The 26,677-nt window shown below is 38.7% G+C and overlaps 1 protein-coding gene across 5 annotated transcripts in view; it reads right to left on the bottom strand.

Annotated features, from left to right (window-relative positions):
• Pde1a (phosphodiesterase 1A) overlaps positions 1–26,677 on the bottom strand; it is a 281,786-nt gene that overhangs the window by 40,227 nt on the left and 214,882 nt on the right. For 4 of the 5 annotated variants that reach the window (XM_021151272.3, XM_029470636.2, XM_029470625.2 and 1 more), the window contains 5 exons: positions 23,384–23,566; positions 19,028–19,094; positions 15,256–15,372; positions 14,245–14,385; positions 4,865–4,965 (listed from right to left, as the gene is read on the bottom strand). In XM_021151272.3, coding sequence (XP_021006931.1) covers positions 4,865–4,965; positions 14,245–14,385; positions 15,256–15,372; positions 19,028–19,094; positions 23,384–23,566 — 609 coding nt within the window. Of the gene's footprint in view, positions 1–4,864; positions 4,966–14,244; positions 14,386–15,255; positions 15,373–19,027; positions 19,095–23,383; positions 23,567–25,739; positions 25,799–26,677 lie in introns of those variants that run through there. The other variant, XM_029470641.2, reaches the window with a different exon arrangement.

Below are 26,677 nucleotides of genomic sequence, written 5' to 3'. Positions count from 1 at the left end.
CGCACAAAGTAGACCGCCTCTGACCTTTTGATGGATAAAGTTCTAGTTACAACCTAGCATGCACCTACTGCTGAATGTTTCCTGGTGAGCAGGTGAGTAAAAACAAAGAAGGAACCAATGTTGTCCCTGAAGCAATATAAAAACATGGAAAGCTGGACTAATTCGCTTCACTCTAGTAACCATTTGCTATTTGTGCTATAAAATCATATTGCCTGCCTTATATAGACATAAGATTTTAAAATGAAGACATCAAAGAAATCTGACATCTATCTCCTGCAAGCAGTATATTCAAGAACATTATCTAATAGTCTACCAGATAAAGCAAGCCTTTCGTTTTGTTAACACAGCATAAGCAAATTGGCCTATCATTCGCTCGAATAATCTCTCGCTATTATGCATCCTGCTCTGTCATAAAAGTGAAACTGTGTGCAGGTCTAGTAACCCCACGTATCTTCTAACAACCTCACAACCTAAAGCTGGCTTAGCTAAAAATCATAGCTCAACACAGAGGAAGGTCGTATGCAATTCATATTTGAGGGATAATCAAATCAATATTAACTGAATAACATGTATTTCTAGAAGTTTGCCAAGGCCAAGGACATAGGAAAAACTATGATTTTCCAACAGTCTCATTTGTATCATGTAAACGCAGACCTATCTATAGTGGGATTTTCAGGGTTATTACACGCTGTGGCAATGAGGATTACTCCCTTTCTGAAAAAACAAGCAAAGCTGTGTTTTTTAATCAGATTTAGCATAGCAAAATATGTACGGCTTTGTCTTATAAATCCAACACGCTTGCTGAGAATACAGCATGCTCTCAATGTTTGATGGTCTTTTACTGCTAAGAAAAGAACAAGACTCTAAGCAACATGTAGTATCCATGGTAACGTGTAGCTCGTCATTTGCTGTTCACAAAGGGAAAATTAATTCCATTTATTTACATTTTCAAGGATTTCATGCATTATAATATCTTGAGGGAATTCAAATGCAGCCTTGCTTATTTTGTTTATATGGTAAATGCATCTCCATTTTACAAAAGCCCTATAAAACCAAATAGCATGTACACTATAAAATAAAATAGAATTAATGTTATGGCGATGTTGACCTTATTTCTCCTTTGGCAACGTGAAGGTAGCACCATGAATTTAAAATGTTTTATTGTTGTATGTTTTTGTTATTGAAATAGTTTCCTTTAATAGAATTTTCAAGCTCTTGTAGAGTGAATCCATTAAAGAAAATGGATCTTGGGAGACAATTTATATGAAATTCAGTAAAATATAAGACCACAGTCATTTTTATTATTTCTTACTAGAAATGAGGACAATACCAATTTTTCTTGCCATCATCACTCTTTATTTCCCTCTTCTCCCTGTGGCATCTTTCTTTCCCTTACCTAATTCCTATGCCTTTTCTTACTTCTCCGAAGACTAACACTTAAGTAAGTTAGGTCTGTTCACCCTACTGTAGGTGATTAGTGAAAGAGCAAGCACCATGTGATTTCCTGATACAGCACTGGAGAAAACCCCTTTGGTCTTCACTGTTCAGAACAGAAAGGGCAAGAATTGCTCACTGGTTAGGGGTTACTTACTTCCCTTTCTAAACCCTGGGACTGTCGGCCTGTACAAAGCCCAGCTCAGTAATGACCCATCTGTCATATAAATCCTTGTTATAGATTCTGTGGGTGCAAAAAAGTTTTAATAAGCAATCTTGATATAAACAGTGTTTCTCTGGAGTCATAATACAGTAAAAGGAAAGGTGTTCTTTTTACTCTACAAAATAAGCTAATAACACTCCTGCCTTATAACCAGATCGCAAAGTTCTTCTTTCCCTGTATTTCTCTATCACTCTGGAGGAGTGGGTTAGACAGAGCAACTTCACATTTTCACAGATGTGTGAGCTTTTTCTGTTGATCAACTGACCATCCCATTTGCAGCTTTAGCAGTTTGGACCCACCCTTTGTGTGTCTCTTGTGGGAGCAGGGATCTGTAGTCACTGGACTGAATCTGCCCCTCTTCTAAACTCCACAGTCTCAGCACTGCAGTACACTGACTGTGCACTTTCATAGGCCACTTCATCCTAGTTATTTTAGGTATAATATATATATATATAGTGGGATGTAAACAGGATGACCTAGAAGTTGAATTTCAGTCATCTTAGGTCACCATTAAGTTTTAAAATACCTAATAGTGTAATAAATATTGTAATAGACACTGTGGCTTTCCTCCCAACAGCAATGCAAAAACTAATATCTGAAATACTAGTTGTTGAAATATTTCTATTAAAAACCTAAGGAATCAACCATGCAAAACTAGCACATTTATTTAATAGCAGCTCCACTCATAAGTGACAAATTTAGCTGACTAATGGTCTTCTGATAGGTGACTGTAACAATTGTGGTGGGACCATACTATGTAATATTATTCAGATATCAAGAATAAAAATGAGTTACCAAGACATGAGAAAACATAGAAGAACCTTTCACATATGTTGCTGAGTGTGGGAAAAACTCAGTCCAGGATACATACTGTCTAAGTTCAACATGGCACTTTGGAAAAGTCAAAACTAACCCAATCTTTAGAAGAACACAGTTCCCAGTGGTGAAAGGAAGAGAGAAATAAGCAAAGGAGATACTTAAATCATGCAAGCTACAGAGAGGTTCCTTAGACATTTATCAAAATCCATAGAAATTACAAACAGAATCTGAGCCCTAAAGAAAAGCAAGGTCTTAATTAACATATCAATATTAACTGCAAATAGTGCTTTATACCAATTCAAGCTGTGCACATTGGTACTGATCATTGGGCAAAACTGTAGAGTAGCTATGTTGACCTTACAGAAACTTTGTGTCCCCTGATTAGTTTCCTATAAATCTACAATTGCTCTAAGAAATAGTCTTTAAAAACAAAACCAGTGAATAAACAAAAATATTTAACACATCTTTAACACTGTGTAAAGGGGGATATTGCGGAATGGATAGGTTTAAGTAAGAATGGGGACAGGGAGCTTGGGAAGAGTGAGAGAAGACGGGTCAGCTAAAGCAATGGATGAAAAGGCTGATACTTGATTTACTAATTAAAAATAAAACAGAATTTGATGACAGTACTCCTGTGGGTAGATAGATAAAGTTGCTTCCATAAGTTGTAAGTTGTTAAATGAAAATCCAATCAGGGAATACCTTCCTATGAGGTATAGTCATGGAGTCTCCAAACCCTCAAAACAACGCAGGCAAATTATCATTGCTGTTAGTTTCCTGCCAGAACTAGATGGTAAGAGCTTCTTTGTGAAGGCATCACATCCTCTTAGTCTCAGACTTAGAGAAATTAAGGTGGAACTGTCTGGAAGCTTCCTCACTAGAAGGCTATCCCGCAAGAGTGCCAGAGGCTCTGCTCTGTGGGTTCCTGAAGGAGAACTCTCACCAATAGACTTACTCTGCTGTAGATCTTATATGCACACTACCAATCAGACAGGCAGGAAGTGCCCACTATTAGTAGTGCCGCATCTGTTAGAGGGATGATAAACTACTTTCTGATTAGATTTGTAGCCCACTACCACAAGAAGGAGTTCATGTTTGGTAGTGTAAACCTGGTTAAAAGCCCATGGCTGCAGAGGTCATAGGCCTGAGTGGGGAAGTTATTAACGTTGTTTCTGCTTAATGACCATAATATGCACATCAAATTGCCTTTTAAATAACTTTGTTTATACCTATTTCCTTCTTAAGCAATCTTGGCTAATCAATCACAAAATATGAGCATTTTATATACAGAAAGTGAGTTGCATCCTGATTTACTCGAGACTAAATTCTACCTCTAACTGGTATCTCCATTTAACTAAAAAGAACTTAGGGTACCTTCCATTTACAGACAGAGCAGATTCATACGCTGAATCTCTAATCCTCAGTGTGACTGTATTTGGATATATATCCATTAAGGGGAAATTGAGAATAAATGAGGTAATGTAAGTGGTAGAACCAAATCCTGTATGAATTGTGTCCTCATTTGAAGAGGAAGGAGCACCAGGGGGTTTATGCAGAGAGAAAAAGATCAGCTTGGGGACACAAGGAGGTTGCTGTTTGCAAGCCAGGGAGAAGGGCCTAGAAGAGAACCCTCCTCTGTCACCTTAGTCTTAGACTCCAGACTGCCAGTATTATCAGATGTCAGAAAGGAACTGCATGTTGTTTAAGCCATCCACTTGGTGGTATTTTGTTATAGGAACCCTAGAGGCTACTATAATCCATGTCTACTCTAGTACTTTGGTTTGAGTAACTGCCACTTTAGCCTTCATTAAAGCATCTTATTTTTCAATTATATTAAATACTTCCTAATGTCCTGGAATGAGATTTTTTTCAATCTCTTGATTTCCTAAGAAATAAAATTGTGTGCCTTTTATGACATATATTGTGACTCAAAACAATGCCTTACACAATTTATTATATTATGTTCCTTGGTGAATACATATCTAACTTATGTGACTACTTAGGCTAAGCCTTGGCAGAGAAAATTTATCCTACAGACATCTATGTTCTTTAAGTTGTTAATATGTCAAGCAAAATGTAAGGTTTTGAAAAAGAACAGTAGATGGATTTAAGTTGTTAAAGCTTAAGCAGGATTGCTAAAAAATTTGTTAAACCTATTCTTAATAAAATCTACATGTTCTAAACAACTTCTCTTAAGAATACAAAAATATGTAAATATCATTTTAGTTGGCATATGTCCATTGCTCATGGCAATGGATTTCAGAAGGATACTCATTTTGTTGACTTTTATTGTGTACTTTGACTATAGTTATGTTCCTTGCCCTGTCCTTTTAAGAAAAACAAGTTTTAAGTTTTCACTTGTTAATGCTAAGACTTCATTGCACTTACCTCGTCTGAATATGGAAGTTGTTTGTTGTTCCTGTGTGCTCATAATCATGAATGGCAGCTGCAAAGACCATGGCTAAAATTTCCAGTTCAGTGAGCCAGTGCTAGCAAAGAAAGCAAACACATTGTCACACTCAACATCTTCATCATCATTTCTCTTTATGGGGACATCTTTAGTGTGTTCAGAATGCACAGTTGTGTAAAATAATGCCCCATTTCTTTCATATGAATTTCCCTTCTCACTCCATTAATTGTGAATAATGGATGCTTTATGAAACCAATGATTGTGTCATGCTTTGTAAATTCAAAATTTAAAATTCAAAATATGATTGTTCATGCTACTTGGAAAAGGAGTTATTTTTCATCTTTTGAAAGGTTAACTCTAACTGGATTTTGAGATTACAGTCTTACTAGCTTGGTTTTGCATGATGTAAATGAAAATATCAATATCGTGGTCTTTTAACATGAAGTTCACCTCCATTAAAATGTATATAATAGATAATTGTAGAAGATCATACAGAAGATGCCATAAGAACAAATTTCCACTTAAAATTGAAAGTACTTATTTTTCTCAAGAGAGAAACTGAAATTTACTTTGAGATTTTCAGATATGGAATTGTTTCCAAGAATTTGCCAAATTTTGTATGTATAGCATGTATATTCCAATTCAGTGAAACTTAACGATGACAAAGGAAAGAATAATTTCATGTAAATTCAGACCCATCTATTTCATATTCACTGGTCTTTCTTTTACCATCGGTATAATACCATTTTTCTACTCCTATAGTTTATAGAATATTTCAATGAATTGTTCATTACTCACTTCAATTAACATACAATAACACATACAGCAATTAAAAATAAATAAAACATAATAAAATTAAATACTCATGCCATGTTGCCTGGGCATGTTTCACATGGTTACTAATCACATGGGCAAAGTGTTTTCACAGAGAAGAGCTAAAATACAAAATTTACCACCATCCATAAATAATTTTTTGGACAGTCCTGCAAGAAAACAGGACTTTTGTTAGGAAAAAAGTTCTAATGTGAGATGAAATTTTCTCTTGGACATTTTTCATACATTTGAAACACATAAAGACCTAAAACACAGACATGCACACACACCCATACATGCACATGTACATACAATTATACATAGATACACATATACACACATACGTATACATATACATGTACATACATGCCCATACATACATATATACTCATATACATATATGTGTACTATACATACATATGTATACATACATGCACACACAAGCCCATATATGCCCAAACATGCCCACACATGTACATGCACACACATATATACTCACATATATACATATGTATGTATGTATGCATACATACATATGTGCACATGTGCACATACACACACACAAACACACACACACACACACACACACACACACACACACACACAAGAAGAATACCAAATGACCTTTATTTATAGTTTGTAAGAGGTCACAGGATACAGGTACAATCTGGTACTGGTAGACAGATTTGATGTTGGAAATGGTTGGGGAAAAAAGATGGCTGAAAGTAAAAGTTCTTTACATAGAAACAGCAAATGGAGAATGATACCATATATATCATATCGATATGATGAATATGATTGATGTGGCCTATATTGAACCAGAGTTGGCAATAGCCCTATTATGTTTGAGAGCCAGATTAAATGAAGTTAAAAGGAGGAAGAAGAGTATGAAACCAAGTCATGCTCTTCTTTCACTAAAATTAATGGATTTGGATTTGCACAAAAGGCAGTCAGGAGTCACTGAAGACCCATGAGTTGGGAAGGATGAGCTGATGGGTATTGCCTCTTAGAGCTCACTGAGATGTGCTTCTCCCACTGAACTAAGGGCAGACTTTGGCACCCAGCAGGAGATACTGTTTGTAGAGGTTAATCTCATCAGTTTTCATAAAAGAGATGTAGTGGGGAACAGCAGAGAAGAGTGGATGGCAGTTAGTCCAGTGTGTGAGTCCGTTTTCATCCCCAGGGGAGTGAGCTGTTGACCTTCTGAGCTATAGTTCCTGTTAAAATGGAATTAAAGAGTATTTCTCTGCGAGCTTTCAAAAGTTTAAAGTAAATTTGTGTGCTGTTCCTATCAAAGCCTTGTCCAATATCTAAACACAGAGCAAACAGCATTTTTCCTACAGTCATTACTTTATGCTGCAAAGCATTGAATGGAGATGATGAGAGCTAGCATGTCCTAACCGATGGCACCTGACTTATGCAAGCCCTGTGTGTAGGGAGTGACGTTCAGAGCTAATGGGACTTAGCTGCTTGGTGCATGTACACATCCATCTGAGTCATTAGAAGGAAAAAGATGACCTCAGTACTAGCCTGCGTTACAGGCTGACCTGGGAGGGACCCTCTAGAGTTCCCACTGAGTCCATCATGAGTTGAGGAGAAAGGAGATTTAAAAAGTTGGTACCCTAGGGATCCATTGTTTATCAAAGAAACATGATTCCAAGGGAACAGAAATCACCTGTCATCTTCTAACATCTCTTATTGATTATAGTTATAAATTTAGCTCCTTTTTTTTAAAAAAAAGCAACTTTCAGTACCTACTATGACAATATCAAATATAAAGCTGCAAAGTATATTTAGAGATGGGATTTAATCACACATTATCTCATAATTATTTGAAGTTATTATCTTTCTAGCTGTCAAAATTAATTTTAAATGTCTTTTCTGTTTTTTTCTTAGTTAATCTCTGCCTCCCACAAAAAGAAGTTTCTCCTCCACAAACCCCACTTAGTTGTTAATGGGTTGTGGCTTTATTGATTTCCTTTAGATGAGAAAATTTGGGAATACATAAATATTTACATTCAAGTGAAAAATATTTTTATTTGTATTAGTTAAAGTAGAATTTTGGAATAACTGCTAGCTCTTTCACAGCTGATTCACTGGTTACTGGTGGTGAATGTCCTTAGAGCTAAAAAAAAAAAAAGTTTAAGCACAAAGACTTTTAAAAGAATTCCTGGGGACAAGCTAGGACATACAAGGTCAGATTATATCATGGTTCCTATCTGGAACAGAACCGAGTCCATCACTGAGGATCTGCTGGTCCTTGGTGGGCAGAAATCCAAGGTTAAAATGATGAGCCACGAGCAATGCAGATTCTGCACCTCCTCTAAACTGTAGACAGTATGTGGCCTAAAGGAGGGCTCAGGCAGACAAATTCTCAAGTGGGCAGTCCTCCTGCTACACAAGAAGAAAGTACTGACTCACAAAAAAAAAAGTACACAAGAAGAAAGCTCCTAACAGCTTACACAGCAGCGATAGACAGGACGGGCCAGAGATGTTGTTACATGGGCCGTTGAGATCCCATTATTCTTATACTGGTCCTATTTTCCACTCAGTAAATAAATATTTGTATCTTTATGTTGTTTGATAGCAAAGCTGGGTCCTGTGGAACCGGATCAGTGTGCCAGAGGTCACACAGGGACAAGAGCCAGGATTCAGACAAAAAAGGGTTGTATTTTCTTTTCCTTCTGTAGATAGCAGTAAGCCTCGTGGTTCAAGACCGTTGTTTGTGTTCTAATCATTCGAAAGCAAAATAACTAACTGAATTACCTGGATATATGAATGGGTAGAAGTTAGTAGAACTCTAAGACTATATTCACATTTAAATTGCCATGTATGTATGTGCATATGTGTGATAAAGTATATGTTTAGTCTAGGGAGAATTTTAGGTCAGAAAATCATATTGACTTGGTTCTTAAAGAAATTCTTTTTCCTTCAGAGCATTTTAAAGAGACATAATTAGTAACTATTTGAGCCTAAAGTGCTGGGGTTGACACATTTTCTTCATCAACTTTTTCGGGTAAAAACCTGCAGTAGTTTGTTATAATTTTACAAGAAAAGTATTGCATTGTGAAAGCTAATAATAATATGGCTTGAATTAACACTTATTTTCTTTCAGATGCTGCACAAAGTGCTTTATAGTGAGACTTAATGGCTCTTCATTACCAGTCTGTGAATTGGTCAGTATTATTAACTCTGTTTTAGTGAGGAGTTAATAGAGGCCAAAATGGAGAGCTAGCACATTAGAAGTGGCAGATAATGTTTTCAAAGCTGGTGGCAGCCTCCTAAACCCACGCTCTTTCAAACAGTATTCCCAAGGAAGCCATTACCACAGACCATGGGCATCCTGCCACATCTTCTGCAGATTGATCAGAGAAAAATAGAGTCATCCCAAAGTCTGGGAGTTGGCATCTGGCCAGGCAGTGGGTTGCAAATTCCAAAGGAAAGATTGCAAATTGCCTCTCTTTCTTCTACCCAGTTCCTTAGAGAGAATGAAGGTCACCAGCCACTGAGTACAAAGTGCTCTGGGTAGGGCCTTAGAGTGACCTTGTATTCAAAGAGATAGTTGGAGGTAGTTTGACATCACTCCACAGAGCAATGGCTCTTTAGTAAATGTATTTTCTGGACATCACTGTCACTGTGGCATGGGTTACAAGTTAATCAGGTGACAAAAGGAGAGAGAGGGAGGCAAGTGGCCTTGCCAACATCAAGTCTCTACCTCTCTCCACTGCTGATTGACTGTCAGGACTGAGGGCTTCCCCTCTGACATTAACACACAGGAAGCTCCATCACAATCCCTTTCAGATGATGCTCCTCAGAACACCTTGCAGGTGACAGATGCATTAGTCACCTGACAGCCTTGGCCTGGAACTGGAGTGCTCTAGAAATGTCACTCTGATAAGAGGCCAGCTCAAAATAGCAGGGAATCAACTCAACGCTTAAAGGAGTGATCCAGTCTTTTCCAAACCAAATCTGAAGGGTGACAAAGACTGGAACAGGTTTAGCTGGTATCTCTGTAATGCATTTTTGTTCCAAAGACCTAAATGTTCATTTGTATGAAAATTAGTGTTCACCTACCACCGTGGAAGAAAGCTTGTTAAAACTACATTTCCAAAACTGTCACATTTGTAGTGTGATCTCATTTTGACAAAATACTCAACACATTCATGAATTCATTTTACCTGCAAAAATTGTATTCCATTGTAAAATTCACTCTCCCTGTTGTTTTAAGTGCAGTTTCTGGATCTTAGTCTAGATGAAATTAGGTTTGCCAGGAGACTAATTTTGTAATGGTCACACTAACAGGTGACCCCACTGATATATTGCTGAAGAATGATTAAAATCAGAAGCCAAGTGTCATGCCAATTTTGTTAATAGAAAGGAAGTTACAATCACATTTGTGGTTTTCTCAGCAGTGTTTCTGACCTACACTAATGGCTTCATTTACTTGGTATTGTGCCAGAAAGCAGGGATGTGGGTTCAGAGTTCTCAGGCTTCAAGAGAAAAGGAAAGGGCATTTGATGCTCTAAACAAATCTTTGAAAGTCTGAGGTTAAAAGCACATGGTGGGTGAGAGGTTAGGAAGGGGAGTGGGCAACGAGATCAGGAGTAGAGAGGGCAGAGGAAAGAGGAGAGTAATCTGGCAGGGTGGGGAATCTCTAGGATGTGCCAGAGACCCAAACTGGGGGTGGGGAAGTCCCAGGGAGTCCATGGGGGTGAGTCTAGCTTAGACTCCTTCCTGGCGGTGGGGGGACATCGAGCCTGCAATGGCCACTTGCTGTACCCAGGCAGAACTCCCAGTGGAGGAATAAGGATAGTAACCCACCCACCAATTCTTCGACCCAAAATGTGTCCTGCCTACAAGATGTGCAGGGATAAAGATGGAGCAGAGAAGGAGGGAATGACCAACACAATGACTGGCCCAAATTGAGATCAATCCTATGGACAAGAACCAACCCCTGACACTATTAATGAGTGTCATCAATGATAGTTATGCTTGCAGGCAGAAGCATAATTGTCCTCTGAGAGGCTCCACCCAGCAGCCAAAGGAAAGAGAAACAGAAACCCACAGCCAAACATTAAATGGGTCTTGGGGAGTCTTGTGGAAGGGTCGAGGGAAAGATTGACAGACCTAAAAAAGGATAGGTACTCCACAGGAAGACCAACAGAGTCAAAGAACCTGGACCCTTGCGGACTCCCATAGACTGAACCACCAACCAAAGAGTAAGCATGGGGTTTTCCTAGATCCCCCCCACACACACACACATATGTAGCAGATACGCAGCTAGGTCTTCATGCAGGTCCCCCAACAACTGGAGTGGGAGCTGTCGCTGAATCTGTTGCTTGCCGATGGACCCCATTCTCCTAACTGGGCTTCCTTGTCCTGTGTCAGTGGGAGAGGATATACCTAGTCCTACAGTGACTTGATGTGCCATGATGTGATACCCAGAAGAAGTTCCCCCCTTCTCAGAGGAGAAGGCAAGTGGGGGAATGTGAGAAGGAACTACATGAGAGGGGGCACTAGAAGGAACAGGCGGGGAGTGATATTGGGGTGTAAAGTGAGTGGATGGATGAAGGAAGAGAGAGAGAAAGAGAGAGAGAGAGAGAGAGAGAGAGAGAGAGAGAGAGAGAGAAGAAGAAGAAGAAGAAGAAGAAGAAGAAGAAGAAGAAGAAGAGAGAGAGAGAGAGAGAGAGAGAGAAAGAAAGAAAGAAAGAAAGAAAGAAAGAAAGAAAGAAAGAAAGAAAGAAAGAAAGAAAGAAAAGAAAGAAAAGAAGTCACATGGTGGATTTGAAATTCTCTGCTTGTCCATTAATGTGACAACTCATATCTTTTCCGTGTAACCTTTGAACTTCAGAGTAAAAAGGATAAAAGAGAAGGTCTTTATTTGGTCCCCATGTCCTTGCAGTAAACAAAAGAAAACAACACAATGTGTTTGCACTGAATCGTATTGTAAGATGAAAACACTCTGGCTGGGCAGCCCTTTTTTTCTTTTTCAATTGTCTTCACAATTGAGCAGCTATTGAGTGAAAGCAAAGTGGGTGTGGCTTCTTCACCCTCCTTCGCAGCGAGCCAATCAGTTCACTCTCCACTGTAGAGTGTTATTTAAATAAATAGCGCTTTTTTCTTTTCTAGTTAACTTAAAAAACCACAACAAATTCACCTTATTGTCAGAGTCAGGACAGAGGCATTAGAAATCTACAGGCAAGTGGAGAACCCTAAGGCAGTGTTTCCCACAGACAACACTTAGAAAGGCTAGGAGCTCCCTAACCAATCTCATATATCATGCACACTAAAGCAAGGGAAAGTAGGGCCTTCCAGAAAGAACTGTGACAATGGAGACTCCTTGACCCAGAAGGTTTGGGGAAACTGAGATACTGCACAGGGGCACGCATTCAAGAGAAACCAAGAGTCCTGAAAATACTTAGGGCACTTTTTAAAGTGCTTTGGCATAGGGAGGGCATTTCTACAACATAGTGAAATTTTAAACTATTCCTTAAGTATTCATCTGAGATTCCCACCACCACCCATATCAACAAAGAGCCACAAGTATGAGCCACTCTAGACCACAAGACAGGGATGTCCTCCACTGTCTCCAGCTAGTGCAGCTAGCTGGCTGCAATCACACAAGACACCTCAAATGTAAGCCTTCCTGCTGGGACTCTTAGCCACAGGCCGTTGAGAGAGAGAAACAAATCACTGTCTCGATATACTGTGCTTTGGATGAATTTCTTGCAGAACAGATAACATGAACACAGGGCAGAAGAGGGACCCAACCCCAAGGCATGGAAGGATCTGCAAAGGACACAAGGAAAGCAAGGACTAAAAATGTCTTTAGTCAATGTGTACAGAACCGTGGGATAAACCCTCACACATGGATATTATATGTAGTCATCAACAGAATTAATTTCAGAATGAGAAAATGCAACTGTGATGATATTTTTCTGCCTTTGTCCATCTTGGAGAATCATGGGCCTGCTGTAGGTTGACCAGCTCTTTGGGACTCTATGCTAAGGTCTCAAAGGATCTTCCTGGGACCCTAGGCCTTATCATGCAGGGTGAAGAGCTTGAGGGAAGTTCATGAGTTCCGTGTGTAGGCATTGGAATGGGATGGTTCTGAAACAGCACATTGCTGAGATGCCAGCTTCCAACTCTGAGAAGAATTGTAACTCAAGAATCTAGTTTGAATAGATGCCACTTACAGACATTAATGACATTATTTTAGTAAACACTGGCACATAAGAAATTGAGAAGATGCAGGACTGGAGGGTGACTCATGGCCCATCCTCCCCAGTGCCCAACGTAGTAAGTATTTCTTTTTTCGGTCTAGTTGTATCCTGAACTGGAAGGCACCACAGAGATTCCCAGGCCTCCCACAATCTTCCCTTACTGTTACCCTAATTAATATCTGCAGGTTGCATATCTTGTTCATTCATTCATTCATTCATTCATTCATTCATTCACTGTGGTGCAAAAGTCAGAAAGGAATGCTCTCTGTCTCTGTGTTTATCTACATAATTCCCCCAATCCTCTGTAAGGACATGTCTGTGATTTCTAGTATTGTAAGCACATAGAAACAATCCTGAAGTTAGGTGAGCTAGAGAGTGAGTATTTATCCTTAACGTATTCTGAAGACACAAGGCTTTTTCTCTATGTCAATTATTTTACTTATTTTAATTTTGGTTTTTTTTTTTTTTTGTAAGAATAAAGAATTTACATGGAAAAGAATGTAGAAACAAACTACTCTTCAAGAGAGTATCCTGCATGCCCGGACAACAACAACAACAAAAATATACTCCAACAACACATTGGAGGCTCCTTGTCTCATAATGCCATGTCAGGGCTTTATATACATATACAAATTTCTCTCTCTTTATGTCAGTCTCTCTGTCTCTCTCTGTCTCTGTGTCTTTGTCTCTGTATCTGACTCTCTCTGTCTGTCTCTCTCCCTCCCTCTCTTTGTGTATGGTGTAGTGTTTTTATGGAATTCATGAATGTACAAATGAAAGGGTCTTGTGTCTGTGTTTGTGCCTTTTCTAGGATCCTTTACTTTCTATTTGTTTGTACTGTATATATTATTTGTCCTATTCCAATGGGTTATTATATTATATTATATCACATTATATTATTACCCTTAGAAGCCTGCTTGTTTTCTAATGAGAGACAGAAATGGGATGTGTATACTTGAGAGATAATTAGATGGGTGAAACTGAGAGGGATAGAAGGTGGGGAAACCATAATTATTATATGTAAGAAAAAATCCATTTGCAATAAAAGGGAAACAAAGTACAAGCAAAAATGTACTACAATTCAAATTTTAAAAAATTAACATTAAATATATTTTAATTGACCTTTAAGTATGTTTTCTTCCACAGAATTCGAATACTTTCTGAAAAATGTATAACAAATTTGTAACATCCCAGTGAGTTTTACATGTATGTTAGAAATACATATGATATTGTACACATATTTTTTCATGGCAAGAGGAACTCAGGAGAATGGTGGGTGCTGTCTTCGTGCTAAGACACTTCATTTATAAAGGGTTTCTTACCATGATTCCTGTATGAAGCATTATATAATGCACAGTTTGAGTGACGTCAGCTGCATGGACCAAATTATGATATGGATTTTTGTGCTTGCTGTAACCAACTTCTAAGGCTTCTGCAAAGGCAATTAGGCAAGAAACAGGAATCTGTGGAAAGCAATATTTATGATCATATTTTGGCCAAAATTGTTATGCTACATAAGAAAGAACACAGTGTTTGAAAATGGAACCAAATTAATGAGACAAATATGGACAGTAACTTCAAGTTCAATGTGATTCATCTTGAAAAATCATATTATTGATATGTTAGCTTTCGATGTGGGGGCCTGTAACCCAAATGAAATGGCTCATACCATATAGTTCCATCATTTTATATATTTCACAGTCAAGGAAAAAAAGGCTAGTTCTTAAAAGTATAAAATGCCTAAATATAAGCAGCAAGGCCTAGCATTCCCATCTGTAGGAGAAAATCTGTGGCTTCCCAGTACTTTGTAGCCTCTACAATGCCCTGATCTCCCAGAAAACAAAAGCTGGAAACTCAGACTACTCAGAAATCTGAATCAAATTGGTTGCTTACATGATTCTAAATGAAACCAATTTGAAGACCCATCTTTTCAATCTATGCAAAGCTTCCAGTCAATTAGATGTGGTACTGACATCCCAGCACTCCTGTGGCTGAGTTAAGAAGACTGTTTGAGATGATCCTGTGCTACATCGCAAATTCACAGTTACCCTGGGAATACATAGAAAGACCATGCCTCGATATTAAAAAATTGATAGGGCTTTTGTGTAGTACATGGGTACTAGAACCTACAGTACTTCTTCAAGACACAGTTTCTATCCTGCTAGTCTTCTGTGAGTGAGCAGTGGCTTCATCAGACAGTGAGCTCATCCTGCTAACCTGTGACCTGCTAAGTCAACCTGAAGGCATCCATCAATGGCTCAGTGTTCTGTATCATCATTTTTATTTACATAACCAATTCTCTGAGTGTCTGACTATTTGTTGACATTTCTGACCTTGAAGCGGTTGATAAGATCATATCTGGTAAAGAGTTCATAAATCATAAACTTCAGACTATGCTCCCCGCTTGCTTCATTTAAGGCAAATACGTCAAAAGACCATTTATCAACTTCCTGTAGAAAAGAGAGTGAGGATTTTAGACATCAAGATTGTGCTGCTTTTCACAGAAACTGATTTAACATATTAATCACTGAACATGCAACATGGAACTCGCAACTGAACACATTGAACTACATTGTACTGGGGGACTCTGCTGTGACTGAGCTTCGAGAGTCTAGCTGTCAGGCATCATGCAGCACCAAGGTTTTCCCTCCAGCTGCAGGATGATGAAGCTGATGTGATAAACTTGTAATAAACAGTCTAATGCTGCCTTCATCTTTTTCTCCCTCTGACTTCCTGTTATAAATCATTTTCTAGAATGGCTCCATTTTAAGGCAGGATCACTGGTGTACGGGTGACATCAATTGAGGGCTAGAAGAAAAAATAGTCCGGGTCTTTGTTTCCACTCATCCAGCCGCCTGCTTCTTTCTTTGCTTGGCATTTTAGCATAAAGGGCCAGTAATTTAGCTTAAAGCTCTGATATTATCTGTTGTTTGGAGGGATGTAAATTCCAGAGGGAATCAGAGCCTTATCCTCCCTCACATGACCCAGGCTGACTCACTTATGGACCTCCAAGCGACAGTGAGAACTAGAAGTGGCTCATTTGATTGAAAAGAGGGTTAGTAATCTCGCCACTTCATGCAGTTCTTTGGAGGATGTAAGCAGGTCTATAGGGAAACAGATGACACCTGTGATGTACCCCCTCTCAGTGGCACTGGGAGCAGGAAAGAGGACTACCTGCCAGCACTGTCAGCACATGGTTTTGCTGAAGAAAATCTAATGGAGTACATTATTTTGTTCTAAAGAAGATCCTGCCTGTCAGTAAGGAAGGCTTGGTGAAAGCACACACACACACACACACACACACACACACACACACTGGCCGATTTAGTGTTGGATAGTTAAGTGGACAGTTAAAGCGATGACTAATTATATATGTGTGTCAACACCCTTCAGAGTCTCTTTCCATTATGTGACCATTGCTGTGCAATTTGCAGTCTATCATTGCAATTTGATAGACTGTGAGATGCTGAAACTAAATGAAACATCTGATGGAGCCTCTGTAAAAATCTGTCCTGTGAAATATAATAGTGACAACTTCCAATGGTACTTTAAATGCTTTGTTATTTATGTGTCCATCCCCAGGCAGGCTTTCCCATGCTATGGGGGCTAGAGGGCAACTTTGTGGAGTCGGTTCTCTCCTTCCGTCCTTAGGTGAGTCCCAGGGATCGAACTATTGTCACCAGACTCTTTTGGCAAACTCCTTTTACCACTGGATCATCTTGTCATCCATTTTTAATCAGTTAAAATAAAATGCCAATTAAGTCTTTGTTTACTTGCATGCAATGGTTTAATTCCTCCCATTTGGCTGCAGTGTGATGCTTAGGCACTGACTTTTGACTCTTTGTAAATTAAAAATCTAATGTTCTTACTAGAAGGAGTTTAAGCACTGGTAAAGTTTAATGAACAGTAAATCTTTTATAAAATTCCAAAGTTAATAAGGAAGAGCTGGTTCATATGTTCAAGGTTTCCAGTCCGAGGCTGGAAGATGAATTGTAACTCCTCGTGCCTCATGTGGGCTTTACAAACAGTTGTGATTGACACTTGTCACCTACAGGAGCTGTCTAATACCTATGCTGCCAGACTGGTATTTCTGGAGGGTTCTCAGAAAACTCATTCACTAAGATGCTCTTTCTCCGTGATGTTTATGCCCTTGACGTTGCATTTAATGTAGTTTTAATCAGCTATATTTTACACAATGACTGTGCTCTTCTACTAAAATGTTTTAGTCGGTTTTTAAGCAAATAACTTACAAATAAACAAAGAAAAATGGTTTTCTTGCACATAGTTGAAGAAAGAAATAGGAATGGCAAAAATCTTTCAAAACAGAGTAGTTATGTTGAAGAGGTGTGATACTTATGTGCTTGTCTTTATTGTATCTTTGGAGACAGGGATATATTAACACACCTCATGAAAAATGGCCAGCCTTTTAAAGTTAGTAATAGTTAAATCAGCAGAGTAAAATATAGAGAGGATGCTTGGGACAAAAGGAAAACACACACAAAAAAAAATAAATATTGAAAAATTTAAATTGGAATTCCCCCTTCAAAAGAAAAAAAATAACAGAAATAAAGTAAGCCAAAATCTCTTGGATAATAAAGGGAAATCACCATAGGTTTGTTTTAGGGACAAAGTTGAGTCCTCACAAACAAATTAAGAGACAGGAAAAAGAAGAGAAGAGAGAGAAGAGAAGAGAGAGAAGAGAAGAGAGAGAAGAGGAGAGGAGAGGAGAGGAGAGGAGAGGAGAGGAGAGGAGAGGAGAGGAGAGGAGAGGAGAGGAGAGGAGAGGAGAGGAGAGGAGAGGAGAGGAGAGGAGAGGAGAGGAGAGGAGAGGAGAGGAGAGAAGAGAAGGGGGGAGGGGAGGGGAGGGGAGGGGAGGGGAGGGGAGGGGAGGGGAGGGGAGGGGAGGGGAGGGGAGGGGAGGGGAGGGGAGGGAAGGGAAGGGAAGGGAAGGGAAGGGAAGGGAAGGGAAGGGAAGGGAAGGGAAGGGAAGGGAGAGGGAAGGGGGAGAGGAGGGGAGGGGAGGGGAGGGGAGGGAAGGGAAGGGAAGGGAAGGGAAGGGAAGGGAAGGGAAGGGAAGGGAAGGGAAGGGAAGGGAAGGGAAGGGAAGGGAAGGGAGAGGGAGAGGGAAGGGAGAGGGAAGGGAAGGGAAGGGAAGGGAGAGGGAGAGGGAGAGGGAGAGGGAGAGGGAGAGGGAGAGGGAGAGGGAGAGGGAGAGGGAGAGGGAGAGGGAGAGGGAGAGGGAGAGGGAGAGGGAGAGGGAGAGGGAAGGGGAGGGGAGGGGAGGGGAGGGGAGGGGAGGGGAGGGGAGGGGAGGGGAGGGGAGGGGAGGGGAGGGGAGGGGAGGGGAGGGAAGGGAAGGGAAGGGAAGGGAAGGGAAGAGAAGAGAAGAGAAGAGAAGAGAAGAGAAGAGAAGAGAAGAGAAGAGAAGAGAAGAGAAGAGAAGAGAAGAGAAGAGAGAAGAGAAGAGGAAAAGGAGTTAAGAATGAAAAGCCTACAAGACTTCCTTGCAGAAGGAAGATACACCTGTGTGCTGCATGTCCCATGTGTAAAATGGAGTTGCGAGCCAGCAGCTTGCTGGCTCCAGCACACACAATACTGCAATCACACCTGGGGCATGGGGCAGGGCAGTCCCAGGAAGCCAGATACCAAGACAGGAAAGTTGTTTTTACTTTGTTAGTTACTGTGTCAATTTTTCAATTTCTCAGACTTTAAGCTCTTAAATCACTTTTTTCTTTTTATTTTTGTTATTTAAACACACACTAAAACACCTTTCTAATGCATAATAGAAGCATAAGAAGGCATGTATACTCTTGGAATAGTGACATTTCAAAGTGGAATTCAAGAACCAGGTAACTTAAAGCTGAAGGCAAAGCTCATACACTCATGTGTACAGATTGGTACTGACTTTATCACGAGTCAGATGTCATGTGACTCTATGGTGAATCGAGACTTGGTTGCTTTACACTTAACAGATGCTTAACATCATTTCCATATTGTAACATGTAGGCCGAAGGAAAGACCTGCTCTCATTTTTCTCCCAGGCACTGGAAGGAAAGTAAATCTATGTGATCACTTTACAAAGAAAAATAATTGAAATTCTTTCACCTTGAGTGTCACTATGACAGCTGCAGGATATGTCAAACCAACCATGTGATAGCTCTTCCTGTACATCCTAAAAGAGACAAAACGATTGCATGTGAAACATTCATCTGCACTTTCAGCTGATCTCTCAAATATCAGTCAAGGACAACTCTTGGTTTCTTCACCCTGCATCCCCACTGTAACAGTGGCAATAATAACCACCATTGTTTCTTTCGGTGACAGGGGTGGAGGGCATAGCGACTCTGAGAAGTGATCTTAGCTTCCACACATGGACAGCTTTCCCTGAGCTTCCTGCAATTAACAGGGTGACAGTATTCTCCATGTACAGGCCACCCCATCTGTGACAGCAGAATATTCTTGTTTTATGTCCATTTGTGTACTAAAAGTTGTACAATAGAGGTTAAATAGCATGCACAGGGTTGTGTTTCTGTCTACCTACCTGTCTGTCTGCCTGCCTGTCTGTCTGTCTATTTCAGAATGGTTACTATCAGAGGGAGACAGCAGCATCACGGTCTACATAGCTCTTTGTGGTTAAGGAGATAACAAAAGGTTAGACTGACAAAAAATAGCTCAAGACTGTTCAAACTGTCATCCAATATTATTTAAGGAAGCTTATTCTGAGAAAATGTTCTCTCCATTGTTGTAATAATATAAACAGTGATGGACTTTTATATACTTGTAACTTTTTTGTCTTTTGATGGGAAGCTAGTCTGCTTTTGTAATTTGATGGGAAGCTAAACCAAATAGAAGGTAGAGTCTAGTAAGGAAGACCCTAACACAGTTAATAGCAATTGACTTCTATCTGGGAGTATGGAAGATTTGTGACTATTTCCCAAGGTTCTGGAAAGATAAGGTTCAAGTATCAATGAGCTATATTCCTTAGATTGTATTGCCATGACTCCCCTCCCCTGCCCCAAAATAAGGAAAACACAGTAATTTGATTAAATATAAGAGATGTTAATATGAGAAATAATCAAGAAGAGAATTTTCTGCATTTTTAAATAAAAACCATTGTGGAAACATATGAGCATTTTTGAATCTGTGGTCTATGTGTTAAAAATCCAGAAAACTCATTGCTAAAAAAACCAATGTTTTTTTTTAAATTATAGTAAAGACCAAATGATTTATCATGCTTTCCTTTTAAATACTTCATGGGAGCTCAATTGGAAATGCGTTTGATCATCCTACCCTTTCTTGAAAGAGCACCTCCCCATGTCACCACAGACACATCACCACTCACTTTTCCTATTTCAATTTCATGTTTACTTGAAAGCTACTTTTAGATGTTGTGACCAGGATAGTAACAAACTTCTTTATTGGAAGACCTCAGTACAGTTTACAATTGGGACGTTTTTATTAATTACCCCATGGAGATAAGTATATTTATTCCAATCCTGCAGAGCAAAGAAAGTGCTAATCACACAACAAAGGTCCTCAAAAGCAATCACTGTCAATGAAGACACTTAGTTGTGGATTTGGAGGAAACAAATAGTCTTCATCTATGCATTTTATCTATAATTATCATGAAGAAAGGAGGGATGGGGTGGAAGAAAGGTCAATGACCAGGGAAATAATTAAAAAGCTAATGTAGGGGCTGGTGAGATGGCTCAGTGGGTAAGAGCACCCGACTGCTCTTCCAAAGGTCCAGAGTTCAAATCCCAGCAACCACATGGTGGCTAACAACCATCCGTAACGAGATCTGGTGCCCTCTTCTGGAGTGTCTGAAGATAGCTACAGTGTACTTACATATAATAAATAAATAAATTAAAAAAAAAAAGCTAATGTAGACATTGTAAGCCTTAAGTCGTATTAAAGCAGCGTGACTTCCTGGCATAGGAGGGAAGGGAGGATGGAAAAGCATAGAGAACCCGTGCTTTGAATTATAAGTTAAGCCACTTGGTAGCTGTGTGGCATTAGGAACCATCTTTAATAGTTCATTTATAAAAGCAGAATCTTAAGCATTCTGTGAAGAGTAAAGAACATAAATGCTGTACACAATCTAATAAATACCCAGCAGAAGATAGCTAGTATAACTAGTAACTACATTCATTATCCAACTGTCACATATCTCATAGTTCCTTGGGCCCAGTGACCACTCCTACACCACTGAATATCCTATATTGAGAAATAGGCCGTGAACATAGTATTACTTATTCTATGGAATGAAAAGATATGGGGAAGATTGCCCTCTTAAAGTAATTTTAAAAATTCCCCCATTAACCTATTACGTTACCTTCCTAACCCTATCATTAGGCACAGAAATATAGAATTGTAAATTTCATATACCAGCAAACATAAGTACATCAAATAAAAAGGGCATGTATCATGACTGCTCCAGGACATATTTGTGGAGCTGACTTTTACTGTATCAAACAGGTGATCTACCATACATCTTGGAAAAAGACTAAGAAATCTCCTGGAATCCAAGAAGTGGTGATGTCCAAGTGAAATTACAATGAATTATTTTAAGAGGTTTCTTTAAAACTACAAAACATTATTCCAAGCTTTAGAAGCAACGAAACATCCTTCTTCTCAATGCTGAACAAGAGAACATTTGGGCAAATAATTGCCAGGACTTGCTGAGGTGCTGGATCTCGGGAGGGAGGCTTTGCAGGAGAAGCAAAAAGACTTATATTTTCAGGACTAAAGGTAATTACTTTTGAAAATTCAAAATAAAAATATTAATAATAGGGACTCGACTTTGATAAATAAGATTCTATTTCTAAATACTTTGAGCATGTTAATTTATAATACTTAAATTGTTATTTAGTTATCTTCTGTGAGTTTTGATATTTCTATTTGGAAATCAGATTTGCTTGATGTTTCATATAAATAAATTGAAACACATCAGTTCAATATATGAATCCTGAATTCCTAACATTGTCTCAGATAGATGCACACTCAGTTAGGTGGTACCCACAGTTTACATTGGTTTTCAGCTTGCCATGGTTTGCAATAGTTTAAAAAAGGAAGATAACCCACTTCCCTTCAGCAGGCCAACCATGATGCTTCATCTGAGACTCTCTGAAATGCTGCTTAGATGTTTTTAACTTGATACCATGTGAAATCAATAACACTCAGACAGAAGGAACATGACTGTAGACATTCTCCTTAGTCTAGTCTCCTTGCTTGGCACTTCTGTTAGAATAAATCTATGCACCAGGCGAGGTAGGATCCTACCACTAGAGTATCCTTAGTATTAATTTATTGAAGCCAATCAGATGCAGGTAAGAAGCCTGCAAAGTAATTTGAATAATCACTCATTGGATGCTCTTTTGAGTTGTATCCTCATGAAATAAGCTCCTAGACGTCTTATCACAATTGTCCTAACAAATCTTGAAACTGCATCTTCAATAGCGCTCCTGTTACACTTTCTCATTTACATTTTGAAAATACAGTATCCTTTCCACTGTTCAATATAATATTGGAAATGATGTGAGATGAAGGAAGAGGCCAGAATTCACGTCCATGGGAAGGGTGCTGAGCTAGAAGCTGAGCAGGGTGACACAAGCCTCTCCAGAGGCAGGAGGATTGAAATTCAAAGCCAGTCTGGCCTAACTGGTCACTGTGTCAAAAAAGGGGCCCTGATAAATAATACAATTACTATCTGTCCCTCAATCTGCTCAGTTTCAAAAATACTGAATTTGCCACTTTACATATAATTAATATATTATGTTTGATCTGAGGGATTCCTGATAAATGCTTTGCAGTCTTGTCAAGCATGTTTATAATTGGCCTTTGTATAGTTTTAATTCTGAAACATTTCATTTTATAAAAAGAAGAGTAGCCTTTTCTCTTAAAGATAAAAAGAACACACTATGAAACTTGGCCATATTACTATGTATAAACACTGAAACCCATGGCATCAGAGAATCTTCTTTCAGAAACACGAATGCTAAAAACTAAGTTCTCCAAGCAGAAATGAGAGAGATTTCATCTCATGATGGAAACCAAGGAAGTGGTAAGTCTTTTCTATTTAGGACAAAACAACTAACTTGACTTTAAAATTAAAAAAATCCATTATAGGATCCATTTTGTGAGTTATTGCAATTTATTTACATAAAGTTAATTGCTAAAACATGAACATATTAGAAATGTTTGTAAACATGTCCACACGGGTGTGCTTCCAAATGGCTATAATCTCAATCTTTCTGTCATCCTAATAGAAATGTTTTAAAAAGTAAGGCAAGAGACTTCTGTTCTAGGCATAATAATCAGAAGACCTAAGTACCTGCTCTGGTTGTGCTAGCGTGTGTCTTCCGTAAGGTAATATGGACATGTAGTGCTTTGATGCACTACACACACTCGCTGACCGTCAGATTCTCTGGTCTTGGGATGTGAATCACATTACTTCCTTACCTTTCCACAAAAATCCCAGCCTGGACAGCATGGACAATGCTGCGAAACTTTGGTTTTTCTTCAGGCTTCTTTTTCATCATCCCCATTTTCCGTGTGAAAGTTGAAGCCAACCAATCCCGGACTTCCGATGGGACGGAGTCAGTCTGGATGTCGCTGAGTTCATCTTCAGTGTCCAGCAGTCTTCTGCAAACATATACACAGGATAAGCACTGAGAAATAGGAGCAGAGACTAACAAGGAAGCAAACATCCAAAACAAATATCCAAATATTTTCTTTGATTTGTTTTGCTTTTTTTTTAATGGCACACAGTTCTCTAATTATTCCTTAACACGAACTGTTTCTAAAAATTGAGTTAACATTTGGAAAGCTCTTTAAGTTTTCGAGCTGATCACTTGCTGAAGACATCAAATGATACACGACAGCATCTGCTGCTTTCCAAATATTGATAAAAAGTATTAGTAGTGGTTACGTTGTGTTGTCAATCTCATAAATATGCCACCCTAATGGTGATTAATTCAAAGCAAAGAAGAAAATTCATAAATAAGTGTGTGCTACTTATTTTTCTAGAAAGCAAGTAGGAGGGAAAGAAAAGGAGGTTGAGACTAAAATTCTTATATTTCATTTTCTACATAGTAGAGATAGGAAGTGCTGTTTGAATTTTTGAGGATTCCACAAGTCATTTGTATATACTATTTTATTGAGTAAGTTTTACTAAATTAAATAACTTAAGAATCCTAAAACAGTCTTTTAAACAATATCATTGAATATTTTACAACATTAGAAACTCATAAAGGGAGAAACAAGGGCAGTGAGATCATTTCTCAGGTAAAGGACTTGCCAGGAAAGCCTGAAGACCCAAGTTCAATTCCCAGGTCCATGTGAAAAGGGGGTAAGTTGTCCTTAGACTGACATTCACATATGTATTGTGGCATTTATGTGTGTATGTGTGTGTGTGCGCATTCCTGTGCGCGCGTGCACATACACACTCACACACAAACCCATACCATATACACTCACATAATAAACAATAAATAAAATTTTAAATAAAGATAAATGTATGGGAGTTGTTTTTTATTCTTCATGTTGAATTTTAGCACATGCTCAAGTTCCATTTACAAAATATCAGGTTATTTGCCTGTGACCTATGAACTCTCTCATGTATACCTTAAATAAGTTCTCCATTCTACATAACATTAATAAAATGTTATATATATATATATATATATAAACATTATATATATGTATATGCATATTTATGCCACACTGTCTTCTTTAAAGAAGAATGATAAAAAAAAAAGATCGTACACATTCAGTCCATATGCAATTTCATTTCCCAGATTCTTCTAATTGCTTAGCTGTTTGAACCCACAGTCATGGCGTGCAAGGATGAAAAGGGTTATGTCGAAAGCTCATTTCAGGAGCCTGAGATTCTCTGAGGAGGAGGAACACTGCTAGTTAAGAGTTGATTTTAACATAAGGGTGGAGATTTCATGGGGTTAGAACTTCTGACCAGGACCCAAGTGTCCCAGCATTTGGGAGGCTAAGGCAGGAGATTTCTAAGTTTGAGGTCAACCTGGATCAGCTTCAAATGAGACCTTTTCTCAACAAAACCAAAAGAGAAGTGCTGCCCAAGGCCATCTACAGAGTTAGGGACACAGTGTGTAGTATTAACTTCTGGGAAGTGACTTGGACTGGTTGATAAGGAGCTATAGCTACCACAGGTAGGGTTCTGAGGAAATACCCTGACTGAACACCTATCAGAGTCTTCCTAAAGACCTGAACTGAAAACAATAAATGAAAGATTTTCCCTAAATACAAACCCAGCTACACACACCAGTCTACTTTGTCTACAGAACACCAACTAGCTTTGTCCTGACATCTGAACTGACCGTTTCCTCAACAGTGCACCCAATCAATAACCTGCATGTATACAGCATGCTTTAGCCTTAACCTTTGTGTCCGTTTAACAAATGTGACCTTTTAAATGGCCCCCTCTATGTATTGTTTACTTCAATGCACACACAATACTTATTTTTCATGATACTTAATAAGTACATATGTACTTACAAAATACTGTAGTGAAAATAAACACTCCTTAAGTACTGTGATTACAAAACTACATGTAGACACAAGACAAAAGTCATACAACCGAATAATCATACTGATCAATACTCAGTTTGTGATTTTTTTCAAGTTTTTTTTCTTCTTACGTTTTAATGACTTTGATCTACCAATAGTCCAGTGACATTGTAATTTTAAGTAAAAATATTTTTTTGGCTATTTAAGTCATTTCAAGTTAGATTGCTTAGCCCATTTTAGTATAATACTATACTACATGCCTTGAAATTTTCATTACCTAAAGATCATGCCATTTTCAAGACCAATTTTCTTTTATGCCACGATCAAGTAAATCCACAGAGCAGGGTAGGTGGAACAGGAAGGATTGTGGTGTAATCACGTGATGTCATCACATTCCTCTCTTTCTCCTCTCTCTGTTCTTATCAGCAGGGTGAAACAGAATGCCAGGTGTGTGGTAACCATTACCTGTTTTTCTACAGCTAATTGGTACTGGGGACTTAAAGGCTATATATCCTAAACTCACAAACTTCCCAAGATAGACAGTCAGACAAGACAACATGGGTATAAAGGCACAGTGAGCATCACTGGGATGTGGTACTCTGGCAATTTGTAGTTATAATGTATTCAAGTCTTTCTTGAGAAGTAGGGTGTGGTTTCAGGAAAAGGAATGGTCTATATTTAGTATAGAATAAAGGAATAAAGGAAGTGAGTGTCAGAAACAAAGGCATGGGGTATGACATTGTATACAGAACAGGCAAATCTTGAAACATCAACAGACACTTCTCTAGTCACTCAACTGATATGGCAAAGAGAGAAGGGTGGAGTGTGATGCCTAGTTATGTGTTTAAATGCTGACCTAAGTGTTTCTACAAAGGTTCTGTTTTTTCATGTGAAGATGAAGCAAAGTAAATTACCCTTCAAAATGTGGATAGGCCTTATTGAATCATCTGAAAGGCCTTAAAAAATGATGAAATTATCTTAAAGAGAAAATTCTGAGTTGGGATGACTTTCAGATTCAAGATTATGGCATTAATTCCCTAAAATTTCCAGCTTGCTGGCCTACTTTACTCATTGCAAGATAGTCATTAAAACAGGCTTCCCTTCCTCTTTCCTCTATGAATACTGTAGATTTTAAGTCAGATACAGAATAAGGTCTTGGTACTATATTAATATTGATCTCTGGTAGTATATTGTTCATAGTTCTGGTTTTAATAT

The sequence above is a fragment of the Mus caroli genome, unplaced genomic scaffold (genome assembly GCF_978045245.1).
Source record: "Mus caroli unplaced genomic scaffold, Mus_caroli_1 scaffold_2, whole genome shotgun sequence".
In the NCBI taxonomy this organism is placed as follows: domain Eukaryota; kingdom Metazoa; phylum Chordata; class Mammalia; order Rodentia; family Muridae; genus Mus; species Mus caroli.
Note: the sequence above shows the minus strand (reverse complement) of the source record. Positions and strands in the feature narration are given on the sequence as shown.